The following is a 14,766-nucleotide window of genomic DNA, read 5'->3' as shown; positions in this document are numbered from 1 at the left end:
CCGTTTTATCTGACTGGGTGGACGTACAATCGTACATACCTCTGGTCCAGTGCACCAAAACATCCACGCCGCCATATGCCAGCATTAGTTTATTTCTAAGTGTGCAACAGGTCAAACGCTCAAGGTTAAAGAGGGAGTGCCACAATTTTTGTAATTTTCCAGTTTTTCATGTGTTTATGAGGTGACAGTACTTCATGAGACACCTTGGAGTCGTTTTTATGTGCATTGGTGTATTAACTTTGTATTTAGGGTTTCTTCCTGGAGGCTGAACCCTTGACCCTTTAAATAGACTTATAGCATGTTACGTAGACAGCACTAGAATTGCATTATTACTGTATGTAGTCATAGCACTCGCTCCACACGTCCCAAACTCTTCTCCCTTCTGGCTCCAAAACTGTGGAATGCACTTCCCATTGCAGTCAGAACTGCAGCATCACTCCCAATCTTCCGCCGTAGCCTGAAAACCCACCTTTTCAGACTCCATCATGGCCCATAGCACTTACCCTAACCCCTTAGATAGCATTTCTGTTGGCTTAGATAGCATTTGACACAGACTTATAGCATGTTATGTAGACACTGTCTACAATTATAGTGCTGTCTACTAGACAGCACTATAATTGTATTGTATATAGTCATAGCACGCCATAGTACATATGTATAGCATAGTAGTGAATATGTATAGTTTATTATGTATAGTGTATGTATAGTTGCATCATATAGATATTCCACTGTTACCTTCTTAGCTTACGCATGTTTCATGATAAATGCTTTTATGTGATGTATTCCCATGCTTTTGTTCTTGCTTAAATGTAAGTCGCTCTGGATTAAGAGCGTCTGCTAAATGCCTAAATTGTAAATTGTAATTGTAGCACTTTATAGTATAGTATGTATAGTTTACATATATAGTTTCATGATATAGATACTCCACTGTTACGTTCTTAGCTTACGCATGTTTCATGATAAATACTTTGTGATGTATGCCATGCTTTTTGTAATTACTTTATGTTTTAACACTTGGTTAAACTGGACCGAGTGTTAGGCCAGTTAGACAACAGGTGGCCTGTGAGCCAAAGTTGGCCTACCAGTGATTACAACTGGCCTGCGAAAGGATATTTTAATTTGACAGTCCCACATACCACCAGAGGTCCAAAGCTAAATTGAAGTTTGGAGCTAAATAGACCCTTAAAAGGTCTGTATAACTCAGAATGTACAAATGGAACCAAATCGATCCTAAGGGTCGACTTGGTTCCATCTGTACACTCTACTATAATGTCAAAATAGATAATCTAACCTTAATAATGTTTTACCCATGCTGGGAGTGCATCACAAGTCACAATCATGCATGTGTTTCATAGCGTTTCTCTCCATATCTAAGACCTTGAGCTCCTACTCGATGAAAGAGCTTTTTTTATCTCTGTTCAAAAGGGAGTATGTCTGTGTCTCCAGGTGTTTTTTAGTTTTCTTAATTAAACATCCTCATTCAAAGATGTGGCCTTTACAAAATTATTTCCTATCTGCACCTGTGACGTGACATGACATATGATTACGCACGCACGCACGCACGCAAACACACACACACACACACACACACACACACACACACACACACACACACACACACACACACCATGATATGCCATATCACAATGGTACTTTGATGAATTGAACAATGTGGACCCTGTTGTAAACAAGTGTAATGCTTAATTGGGTCGTCCACTCACAGTTGACAGTCTTTGTATTGAGTTTGTGCTTAAAATGTACTGTAAATTCTACAAACTGTTAATAAATATTTCAATCAATCAATCAAAAAACAATATCCAAAATCACAGACAATAATATCATGGTATGGATATAATTTTGATACTAGGGATGTCCCGATCTTGTTTTCTTTTGTGCTCCCGGTCCAATTCCGATCATTTGAAAATGACTTGATCTGCCACGATTTCCGATCACGTGATCGGATCGGGACAACCCTAGTTCTGGTCCATCAAATAATGACGGAAATAAATTGGCCCAAGCCCAAATGTACTTGCTGACCCCTGTCTTAACCTATATTATCACAATGTATCAGTTACTCTATGTTTTGTAATATACATCATAAAGTAGTAGTAGTAGTGAACTGGGTAAAAATGGCAGTCAAAACAATCTCAAAGTTATACTTGAGTATAATACTAGTAAATCCACTTTCCACCTCTGACTGAATTCCAAAGCAGACTGTCAATGTAGTTGTTCTAATAGTTTGGATGAATAATGAAGGACAGAATAGAATTAAAAATACAAACTTAAATTAATTTAAAGAGTAAAAAAAATCTTTATTTCATGGACATACTAGTAACCTGTCCACATTCCCTTTAAAGTAACTGATATACAGAATATGCCAATATGCTCGCACCAACCAGCAGCCTGTACTACTGAGACGACTCACATAAACAACAGCCTTACATCTTTGCTCAGTTTGCAATGTTTCCTCTGTCATCTTACACAGTGCTTTATCATGATAAAAAAAACATTCATTTCAAATGTCAGTACTATACTGTATACTGTTATAGGGTTAAGGATACCCTAATTTACTTTTATATTATTTTATTTAAACATAATTAGCCACATCATTTGCCGTATTCATACAGACTGTCACTCCTAAATCCTAATCCAGAGGGAAGACTGGATCTGATTTAACTAAAAGTCTCAACAGAGACATTTCTTTGTTGTCCTTCGTATTGTCTTCTTATAAAGACATTACAAAAGGTACATGGTTAAAACATGGAATGAATTATTCATCCAGTACCTATATATCGCAGTCTTCTACAGAGGCAGTCACTGTACAAAATGTTACATTACTGCTCCTGTTTTCTGTTGTTGACACACATTAATGTAAACACCTCCAAGTTAAAGTCACCCAGCATTGTCACTATGATGTTTTAACCACTTACTTATTTACTTGACCGAAGTTTCCTCAGGGTTCTACTGTAGGTCTAGGTCCCCTCGTTTTTCTATTACTTGTTTTACTTATTTAGCTTCTGGATTTTTGTCTTACAGTATGTTCAGTCCCGGAATAGGGACACTATAGGTTTCAAATGTTTAACCACATGAACCCTAGGCTATAGCATCCCTATTCTGGGTATGTCATAACATGAAAACATTCGTCGAAAATAGCAAGTATTTTCGGCTAAGAGATTTGATGTAGACTGAGGGAAAAGTGGAGGGGACCAAGTATAGACCCCTGGGGGCGGCCAACAAAGTATATAGAGCAGTGGTAGGCAACAGGCGGCCTGTGGGCCAGAACTGGCCTGCCAGCGATAACTTTTAATTAATTAGGCCTTTTTCCAGTTTAATGCTTTGAAGTCTAAAGACACACATACAGGGTAGACACACAGTCATCCCACAATCCACATACAGAGAACAGAAAGTGCAGCACCATTTGCCACTCTGTGTGAATTAATTCAGTCACCGTGTCATATCAAGATATCAATGTAGCTTATAAACATCCAATCTTACTCCATACCAGAGATTTAAAGAAAATTAGATACCCCACCTGTATGCACACAGATGTGCTGGCCATCTTGATGAGTTAAATTACACAGATGATGGACAATACTACCCCATTGCAGCACTTAAGCTTTAAGCGACTGTTAATGTGGTAATAGATTGATTTGGTGATGTGGTCTGTTGACTGCAGTACTAATGCAGGACAGGACTGGGGTATTTTACTGTGTTATTATGAATACAGTACTAATGAAAAGACGACCACTCGACCAGTACTGTACATTGACTGCAAATGTAGAAAACAGCAGCTACTTTAAACAGTTTAAAGTAACATCATGTACCTTCAAACTGGAAGAGTATCCAGCTCTGTACCATCAACAAAAGTAAAAAACCACTGTCCACTGTGACTGAAAAACAAATGTGCATCAGCCACTTACCACTACCATTTTACTGGCCAAATATACAGTATGATCTTTATAATAGAAATCATGATCATGAATCATAGTTAATAAGACAAGCGGATTGTTAAACCTTCAACCTTCAAGGTGGAGGTATTCTAAAATAGGTATATTGTATACTGTATCTAACAGCAGAAATACTGAAGGAATATTCTCATAGAATTATGTTTGTACGCCATGTGTAGTTTGACTTGTCACTGTATACTACTCTGTTAATACTGTTTATGTCCCCTAACAGTTCAATAACCAATCTGATCACAGAACAATAAGGCTGATCTGATATGTCTGACTCTGTCACTATCACCTCCTTCAAAGCACACACACACACACACACACACACACACACACACACACACACACACACACACACACACACACACACACACACACACACACACACACACACACACACACACACACACACACACACACACACACACACACACACACACACACACACACACACACACACACACACACACAGCAATCCTCCCCAATAGCAATAGGGCAGTGGATTACAAGCTAATACTGACTGAGTTTGGCTTCCAGTTTTTAGTTCCAGTTATGGGCCTCGTGAAGGTTTGCCGTTCTGTTGAGCGTGTTCAAAACAACTGCATTGGTGAGGCTGTTGGTCTGACTGTGTACAGTATGTATAACTGTACTGTACTGTGTCTGCAAATTCATCCACCAGGGGATGCTGACAAACAAACACACTATCAGACAACTCAATTGAAAGGAGATGACTCAACTATACACACACCTACACTACAGGAGGTTACATTGTTTACCAAGATAAAAGCACAGATCCTAAACAGCAAGTAACTACTTGTGAACATTTTCAGGGCTAAATAATATTATGAGAGACTTGGTTGGAAAATGAGACATCTATACCATTTGTGGGAAGAGAAGTTACACCCATCACACAATTGATAACAGGAATTTAAAACCAGTTCTGAATTTACTGCCATGTTTGGCTGCCAAAAATGTGTAAGATGTTTAGTCACCCTCTGGTTTTCCCTAGTATGCCTAGATGATTATGTTTTTGGAAAGTGAGATCGTCATTTCAAATTTGATTAAAAGTGACATAGTTCTTGTGGCAACAAACCGCAGAGGCCACAAAGCTCTCTCTCTCTCTCTCTCTCTCTCTCTGGTACGCTGCAATGCCTTGGAGAAAAATAAAATGTAGATAGTACCCATATACAAAGATAGTACGAAATAATACTTTAACATTCATTCATGATGCGTAGAGCAGCTCATCATGAATGAGGCCACCAACCGTGAGTTAGTAGGAATAATACTGTGGGTAATAAAAACCCAATTAAAAACACTCATCAAGGTAAACGCACACAGTAGAATGTTGTGTTTGGCAGTGGAGGGAGGGAGGGCTGACTGGCAGGTCCCCAACAGATTGACCACTTTTTTCTAGTTTTCCACTGGTTAACCACTGGTAGAGGCAATTAACCACTGGTAGAGGCATTTTTTTAAAGGACACTGTAGCTCTGAGCAGGGATGAGGGGTCCATTTGGGACAAATCTCTGTGGACGCCTTTCCATCATTATGAACGACAAATAATTGTCGAGCGATGCCTCTACAGCTGTTAATGGATAGGCCTATATTATCACCAGAATTCGGTAAGTAAATGGCTACTCCGGAAATCTCCTTTAATGACCTATTTTATGGTTCATCGCTCTACATCAGATATCTTCGCTGACAGCCGATCGACAAGCTCACAGTCGCGACGTGTTGTGAGCTTGTGAATTTTCTGCGAAAGCTTTCCCCACAACACGGATGCTGGTTCAGTTAGGGCCTTTCCTCTTGATGGCTGCCAAGCTTGAACCAATCCTCATTGTTATGACATAACGCAACAACTCATATAATCTCATATGGTAGAGGGCACTTATGTGATAGGAATATATTACATATACATGTTTTTCTTTTACGCATTTAACTCCATTTTACGCAGACTATTACATTCCTATTATTACAGGTTGCCTTATTATTATTTATAAAAATGTGTTTGTCTAGGATGAATAGGGAATGTTCAGCCCCGTTTTGTTCACAGCTACTGTAGTCCGGTTTGACCTTTGACCCTGGAGTAAACAAAACCTTCACAAGAAACTCTCCTCTTCCTCTGTGGTGCAGGGGGGGCAAGCTGTTTGGGGTGGATTGTCAGCTTCCTGGATTGGCTGTGATGTCACTTCCTGTGATTCTGGTGCGTCATGGGTGTCATTCTCAGGGGGGACATCTGACAGCGGAGGGCTGAAGATAGAGATCAATATAAAGATAAAGATAAAGAAATTTGTATTGTCCGTTAAATTACATAACATGGAATCAGTGTTTCATCACACGTGTGTGAAACCATTCTGCCAACAACAAGTGTCAATGGCTTCTAAGGTTAACTTGGGTTAACTTGTTTTAGTTATTACTCTCTGCCCCATGTTGAGACTAACCGACCGTACTAGACGCCTGTGCCGTGAAATGCCAGGTTTAGTTTGTTTTAACCAATCTCGTCGCTTATACAAGGTCACGTCAGGGGGTTGGTGGTTGCGATTGGATGTCTCCCAAAATTACATGCAGGCTACGTCGCCAGTTGAAGACTAGGATGAAGATTCCTTGACTCTCAACGCCCCATAGTCCACAACGCTCCATTGAGGTTGTATGAGGTTGTACAATTACAGTTAAATTGAAGTGTACTCTACTAATGTGAATGTTGGTTTGCGGGAGGAGGGCAATTGTCTTCGGGAACGATTCGAGGCATCTGGCAAACACTCTACTATTTTTACCATCATCAACATAAACACAAACACGCACGCATGCACTGTTGAAAGTTGATTTATTGTTGTGTTTGTCAGTGGAGGGTCTGTTTTGGTCAGTGATTGCTGCCAAGCCTGACACAATCCTCCTTTTTATGAGATCATGTAGCGTCTCATAATAATCTCATGTGGAGGTGGACACATAATTATGTGATATTCATTAACCACTTGAACCCTAGCGTCCATATTCTGGGGAAAAACATTTTAATTTCATTATTAACTCATTTATCTTTTCGTTTCTAAGCAGACCAAAGTTATATGTGGCATACAGTCCTGTGTTTTCTCTCTAGAAAACAATGTTCACATGTCTGACACGCGTAACGGAAGAAATGTGTGAGTATTGCCCCACATGCGTGCAGGTTATTCAGTATTGCACCAGACCAGACACAGGGAGGTATTGCGCCACACTGCTAAGACAGACGAGCAGAGTTGGGTAAGATGAGTACGGTGATGTTTACTCACTTACTCTCCCTTCCTCATCCACAAAGGAAGTGCAGGGGGAGAGGAGGGTACTGACGTTAAAACAAGAAGAGATGGAGCAGATGGCTTCAGTAGAGAATGCTTAGCCAAGAAGGTTTAAGAATACCTATTTCCTCAAAAAGAACATGGATGGAGGACACACTGATCTAAACCTCCTTATACAGTAGTATGTTATGACCACTGTGTATTTATGCAGCACCACAGAGATATGAAATGCTTTCCCTTGGCAAAACAGATAAAATAATATAAATAACTGAGTTATAAAAGAAGCTCTGTCCAGTGTCCACATAAAAATGCAAAAATGGAACATTACATCGCAGCCTGCGAACACCTGACAGTATCGCAGCCCAGTGATCAGAATTGTACTCTATGCTCTTTAGATAACACAATAGAGGTACAGTATAAAGGCCGTATGCACGGTGAAAAAAAAAGCAAGCAGAACCTAAATCTCTGGAAAAACCAACTCTGAATGTGACGTGGCAGACAAAAACGCTGTTTACAAAACTAAAAAAAAATCACTCAGGAAGACGTTTTCAAAAAAGTCTGTTTCAGGGGGGAAAACATGTTTGCGTGTGGATGAAGTGCCCAAAGATATGTGTAGCCTAGAAAAGGCTATGTTTTTAAGAAATACTGGGAGACATTTTCAAGATTTCACAAATATTTTCTCCAGAAAATGCGTGTGTGCGTGTGTTGAGGGCGGGGTTGTTTGTACCTTGATAACTCTGGAGTGGCTGTGTCCTGCACCTGGCCACTGGTTTCTATGGTGATGTCAGTGATGGGGATGATGTACGTTGTGGAGGAGGGGCCTGCCTCCTCTGTCTCCGCCTCTGACTGGTGGACCCTAATCTGAGGAGTGTGGCTTCCTACAAAAAGGATTAGGTCAGATTAAAGAAAAACATAACATTTAGTTACAAAAGACATATTATATCACAATAAACAAACTGATGGCTCGTTTCGATACGTAGCTTGCAGAGTTAGTTCAGTCAGGTATACTCGAGAGGTTACAGGTTGTGCTTATGGCGCATAGGGAAGCGTCTTGCAACGGTACTACACATGACTCATACGCTGACACCATACGCTGACGTGGAAATCAGCTGACCAATTGCCAGGTTATTTAAGCTCACCTCAGTCTCTGTCATTTGTCCCTGGACTATTGGTATGCGCCTGTTTGCTCCCACCTGTTTGCTCCCACCGCCTCCGGCTTTGCTATTAATTCTGTTATTCTATATCTATCTCCCTGCTCTTAATGTTTAATGATGGTTGACTAATTGTGCCGAACAGGGAGAAAAATGTAGCAGAGCCAAACGCCAAAAGATATTTGACTGAATTAGATTTTCAGGCTGCCACGTGGCCTTCAAATCCAGTCCTATATTTCACCGAGTTATGGCCCTTTGAAATGTTAGATACTGCTGTAACACAGCTGCAGTGCCCCATATGTGTACAATTTAGTTTAGTTTTGTGTGTGACTATTGTCATGGCAGATCCCTGGCAGAACATCCCTGACGATTGGAGCAATGGTATGCCTGAGGCTGCCGGGGGCCTCTGACGTGGCCCTTGGTGTGACTATTTGCATGGCTGTTAGATTGGAGCAACACTGTGCCTGTGGCCCCAGGGAGCCCCTAACATGACCCCCTTGTGGCGGCACGTGGCCCCTGGTGTGACTATTGTCATTGCAGACGCCTGAACATTGTTTGTGTCAAGTTGTATTGGAGCAAGGTCCAAATTTGGTTCGTAGAACCTTATCTGAGACCAAGCGGTCATGGAAACAAATCCAGAATGGCATGGTTCGGTTATACTGTAGTTATTTTAGTCGGAAAGAGCCAGAATTACCATCATCATCTGCTGCCCGGTCCTCTCCCTCCACCTCCACCTCCAGCTCCGTTCCTGCCTCCACCTCGTCTGCGGTCCCAGCTGGCCGTGGAGCCGGGCTGGGTTTGGACCGGGACACGGCGGGATGCTCGCCGCTCAGAAAGTCCTCCGTCACCTGGAGGTACCGCTAGCAATACAAAGGAACAAGACTTACAGTCCATCCAACCTAGCCCCGTATGGAACCTCTCCCTCAGCTCTAGCTCCGAGATGAGGTCCCACCCTCTTACCCTTCTGCCGCGTTCCAGAACTGGCACATATGTTCCACTATACCCAATTCTTACCCTTTTCCGCACATCGTATCGAAAAAGTGAATGTCGGGGGAACTGCTCTAAGGTGTTTAGTTTTTTTAGCGGACAAGAACATTTAAGTGACGGGTTGAAAGGAGCGTTCCTCATCTCGGAGCTACAGTATAGAGGAGGGATAGGTTCCACGTAGTACTATGTCCAACCATAACCTCTGGAGATGTAACTTATAATATCTGTTCCTATAGTATATAGATAAAACTGAATTAATCTTTTAAAAGTTCTGCCAACCTTATCATCTTTTCTTGAGATATATTAATATACTAACTATTACATTTTTTCTTTATCTCGAAAATGTAATATTTTCAGCTACAAGCTATGCAGTTTTCATGCAGGTTAACGGTTGTTCCACTTAATTGAGTTGAAATTGAGTTTTCTCAAAAGCTTTTCAAATAATTTCATACTAAAACTCAAAGAACAAAGAAAGGTATTATTTGTTTATCTTTAAAGCTTTTGAGTTTGACTTAAAACAAATTAAGTGAAGACCTATTTCTTACACAGTATCCCATTTTCCAGTATGAAATTCTTAGTACCATAAAGCATCAGTTGCCATCTTTTAACCTTCTATTAGCTTCAGATTCTTGAGGTACCTTCTTGTATCCGTCGCTCAGCATGTTGCCAATGGAAACGCTCAGAGAAGAGAAGGGAGGCCTGAGGTCGTCCTTCTCCTCCCAACAGCGACTCATCACCTCATGTCTGTAACATCACAATGACGCGCCACTGTCAGCTAGCAATTCTACATGTAGAGCACATTACGCTCTACCTTGTCTCTCAACAGACTGTTGAAAAGAGGGTGCTGTTTTTCCTTTATTGTTTGCTGATGGCTTCTCAGATTGCACTCTACCTGGCACTCAAATTGCAATTTAAAATGTAGGCATTTAGAATCCAGAAGCATCCAGAGCTATTTGAAAGTGTTAAATCAGAGTAACTCTAGTCAACAAACGACAGGATAAATAGTCATAAGTAGAGTGCAAAGACGAGAACGTTGTAGTGCTTCAAAGAACCTAGTTTACCAGGTAAACAAACCTAGCATCTATCTAAACAACATGCATTCTAAAAAGAGAGTTCCTAGATTTCAAACATTACAGGCAAATGGCAAAAAGGTATTAAATAAAAAACAGGGCTTACATATGTAAACATATAATTTTTGAGTGTGCATTAATAGCTAAAACCAGTTTCTTGTGTTGACCTTTGTTGTTGCACAATGCCACCTTCTACACTCCCATTCCACTTTCTGTCATCCAAGCTGCCAGGCACGGATGAAAAAACAGTATTTATTTACATTTGTTGTGTGGCGTGGGTTGGCTTGGGCATCCGATAGCCTCTCTTCAGGGCTGCGTAGAACTGGTCATTCATGGGGATGTCAGGGTATGGACTACCACCTGGGACAAAAAGTACATTGAAACATTACTAGTAAGGAGAGGTTAAAGGGGAATTTCACTTTAAAATACTTCTGGGGTTAATTTAATCTTCTCTAGCTTTTTTTATGCACCCCAGGGTTTTAGCTGATTCACCATTTAGATATTTCAATTAATTTGATCAGACACGCCGCCTTCCCCATTTAACTTCAAACTCCATTTGAGTCTAATTGAAAACACATGTCCCTGGTTCCTTGTGACTGCTATTGTCCCTCTAATGAATAGGAATACCTTAATTTTTCAATTACATATTATATAATGTTAATATGTCCTGTACGTCCATGCATGAAATCCGTGAAGTCCATACATGAAATAACTACAAAAGAAGTAAGGTAATCCCATTCATTGTATCGACAGGATAGGCTATAAAACATAATAAAAAGTATAGAATATAAAACAGAATAGATGGAGATAGGGTACCCAGTGAGAAGATCTCCCACAGTAGAATGCCATATGACCATACATCACTCAAACTGGTGTAAACGTTCTGGAAAACACTCTCTGGAGCCATCCACTTCACTGGCAGGAATGTCTGTGGACACGCAGAAATAAAAACTCAACACGCATGCACACACACACACACACACACACACACACACACACACACACACACACACAAACACATGTTGCATGCACATGCATATTACACATCTGGATGAACATGCATGCGTGCGCTCGCGCAGTTGCGCACACACGTGGCACCCTTTTCACATTGGCCTATTATAGCGCCACCAGGAGGCCACAACCTGGTCTGGTCTGGTACCTCTGCCCCGAGGGGCACTTTTTCTAGTTTCAGATGATTGACTTATCAGAATAACTCACGTTGCCCTTAGCGATATAATTCTCATCATTCATGATGTCCCTGGCCAGGCCAAAGTCACATATCTTCACCAGCTTCCCCTCACAGACCAACACATTCCTGGCAGCCAGGTCCCGGTGTACACACTGATGGGGGAAAGACATTCAAAGCTTCTAGAATGATCTAGTAATATTTGTATTGTGTTATACATAGGTAGAGGCCTTGTATAAGCCCTTTGTGCTTTTACACTGTGCTAAATCAAATCAGGTTATTATTAGGATAAAGATAAAGATAAAGATAAAGATAAAGATAAAGATGAAGGAGAAGAGAAGAGAAGAGAAGAGAAGAGAAGAGAAGAGAAGAGAAGAGAAGAGAAGAGAAGAGAAGAGAAGAGAAGAGAAGAGAAGAGAAGAGATTTCTCACATTTTTTGAGGACAGGAAGTCCATTCCTTGAGCGACCTGGTAGGAGAAGCACAGGAGGTCATGGAGATTGAGGAGAGGAGAGTCACTGAGGGAGAGGGCTGATGTCTCCTGCTCCTGTCCTAAAGGAGACGAGGACAGCAGGAGAGAGGAGGTTGAGAGGAGACTTTATCTTACATCAGTATTGTTGTTGTTGTTGGTTTTGTTATTTAGCTATAGTACCTGGCTCTTGGTAGGGCGTCTCATAAACCGCAGGCTCGATGTCAGCATATTTGATGTTGTCTACCAGTTCCTGCATAGCGACATACTGGACAGACTCCTCCTTACTCATATCCATGTAGCCCCCGTCACTGTCACTGTCACACGCACGCACACACGCACGCACGTGCACGCGCACACGCACTCGCACACACACACACACACACACACACACACACACACACACACACACACACACACACACACACACACACACACACACTTTAATTGATTTATTTTGTACTCCTTTAATTACTTTATTTATAAAAGAATAGCCCAAATATTTTGCCACTGGCTCTTATGTCCTACTCAAACTAGCCTGAGCAAATGTGCAAAATGCGGCAGAGATTTGCGCACGTCCTGATTGGATCTCACCGATCTGTCAGTCACCCCTGGCCCCTCCTCTCCCCCCAGTGCAGCGCTACGTCACATCATTTGGAGCGACGCCCACCCGGAAGGGTTGATTCCCACTTTTAGACCAGAGCGGCCAATGTGTTCCTCCAGGCTTTCATTTTTTGCACCGAAGAAAATGAAAGCCTGGTACAGAGGCTATACTCAAACTAACTATGTGTCTTAGTGCATGGATCCAAACAAGTTTGCAAAATATCAACAGCATCCACCAACTCGTTCACAGCCATATTACTAATACCGGGAAAGTTATGGATTAAAAAAGCACCTTCTCCTCCAAATAGAGTATAATGGAGGAGATTAAGCACACGCACATACGGTTGGATACCGTATATGAATGTGCATATGTGCACATGTGCATACGTGTGTGAGTGCGTGCATGCTGACCTCTTGCCCGGCGCGGTGTTCTCTCGCTGCACGCCCTCTGCATCACTCTGTAAGTATGTGTGTTTATTACGGTGGAGGTAGTCCACCAGGTCACCATAACGACAGAACTCTGTTATCAGGTAGATTGGGCCTGAGAGAAAGAGAGAGAGAGAAATCCCATGATGACGTTTTTATTGGAAAATCCCAGTTGTCTTTTTTTCAATACAGACTTTTGGCACGCACGCACAGAGAACATCTCACCTCCCTTGGTACAGGCTCCCAGCAGGTTGACCACATTGAGGTGGGGTCCGAGGTGGCTCAGAATCTTTAACTCTGAGATTAAAGCCTGGCTCTCACTTCTCCTAGCAGTGGCTGTAACACACATGCGCACGCATAAAAAAGAAATAATAATAAAATAATAATAATAATTTAAAATAAATACAAAAAATAAATAAAAATCTATCAATTACACCCCATGAAGCCTTGAATTCATAGAGATTTATTTTTTATCACATTCCTACAAGCCAATGATCTAATGATCATCGGGTCATCGGTCAATAGGACACTCAGTATAGGAGCCTCCGGTGGATCATCAAATTATTGTTTTAGCAATCCGACAAAAACTGAATGAATTCCAGGTTTCATGGTAAGTATATGATCGAAAATAGGTCATTTGTTTGGGTGAACACAAACAAACAATTTAACACATGATTTTACTGTGTACGTAATACTACTTAAACACATACATACCCATACTTACATTTGAGCATCTTAACAGCCACCTTGGTGGTCGACTGTGAGTGCAGCATGCCGTACGCGGTGGCTTCAACCACCCTGCCGAACGCCCCGGACCCAAGAGTATGACCTGCAGCAACAAGTAACGTCACCATTCACTTCATATAATAGCCATTTATTGTTAAAATGAGAACAATAAGAAGACATGAGATGCAAGGTGTGCGTGCGTGCATGCTGTTGTCTGGAGGACCACTGGTAGGGCCTTCTGTTTGCGTCCTTTACCCAACACTAAGCTATCTCTCGGGACCTCCCACGCCGAGTGGTATGGCAGCTGGGTGGGGTCAACGTAGGTGTACTCATGTCCGTCAGAACTGACCGACTCTATCACCTTCCAGCGCACCTCATAACGAGGCTTCTGAAGCCAGGAAGATACAAGGAAAGAAAGGACATTGGAGAGGAGAGAGAGACAGGAAATATTTCAGTGTTGTGTCGTTTGAAACTATGACAACCTTTGACTTGTAGATTTACTATAACCCAACTACTACAACTATAGCTATAATAACCCACCTTTTATACTACTGTCGCTATGTAGCTGTGATGGTGAAATTAGGTTTACTGAAGCTAAAAAGCTTCAGAATCACTACTTAATTTCAGCGACATCTGCTGGTGAAATGGATATAGTGCAGTCTAATGAGGCAGACTGAAGACCAGTTACTGAATCAGGGATTCTTTGAGATGTGATGCACCAGCTGCATTACATATGATAATTTCTGTTTAACCTTAAAACTGACTGACTGACTGACTGACTGACTGTTATCACTGTTTATTTCTAACTGACCTTTCTCCAGAGGACGATGAGAATGATGAGGAAGATGACAGCGATGACGACCAGCGCCAAAACTGCTGCCAACACAGCAACCTGAGAGAAGAGAGCTAGTGACACAGAGAGAGAGAGAG

General features: G+C 41.5%; 1 protein-coding gene across 2 annotated transcripts in view; it reads right to left on the bottom strand.

Annotated features, from left to right (window-relative positions):
* Window positions 1-2,287: 2,287 nt before the first annotated feature.
* The window catches only part of LOC310870547 (platelet-derived growth factor receptor beta-like), a 32,485-nt gene continuing 20,006 nt past the window's right edge, over window positions 2,288-14,766 (bottom strand). For both annotated transcript variants that reach the window (XM_083781790.1, XM_083781791.1), the window contains exons 15-28: window positions 14,648-14,742; window positions 14,092-14,224; window positions 13,835-13,939; window positions 13,336-13,446; window positions 13,096-13,225; window positions 12,265-12,398; window positions 12,046-12,164; window positions 11,646-11,768; window positions 11,244-11,355; window positions 10,688-10,787; window positions 9,996-10,101; window positions 9,065-9,230; window positions 7,947-8,097; window positions 2,288-6,200 (exon numbers count right to left, since the gene is read on the bottom strand). In XM_083781790.1, the coding sequence (XP_083637916.1) occupies window positions 6,050-6,200; window positions 7,947-8,097; window positions 9,065-9,230; window positions 9,996-10,101; window positions 10,688-10,787; window positions 11,244-11,355; window positions 11,646-11,768; window positions 12,046-12,164; window positions 12,265-12,398; window positions 13,096-13,225; window positions 13,336-13,446; window positions 13,835-13,939; window positions 14,092-14,224; window positions 14,648-14,742 (1,736 nt within the window). In that variant the 3' untranslated portion in view covers window positions 2,288-6,049. The remainder of the gene's footprint in view (window positions 6,201-7,946; window positions 8,098-9,064; window positions 9,231-9,995; window positions 10,102-10,687; window positions 10,788-11,243; window positions 11,356-11,645; window positions 11,769-12,045; window positions 12,165-12,264; window positions 12,399-13,095; window positions 13,226-13,335; window positions 13,447-13,834; window positions 13,940-14,091; window positions 14,225-14,647; window positions 14,743-14,766) is intronic.

Source organism: Protomyctophum parallelum, assembly GCF_964188405.1.
Source record: "Protomyctophum parallelum genome assembly, chromosome: 1".
NCBI lineage: Eukaryota > Metazoa > Chordata > Actinopteri > Myctophiformes > Myctophidae > Protomyctophum > Protomyctophum parallelum.
This window is presented reverse-complemented; position numbering and strand designations above follow the sequence as displayed.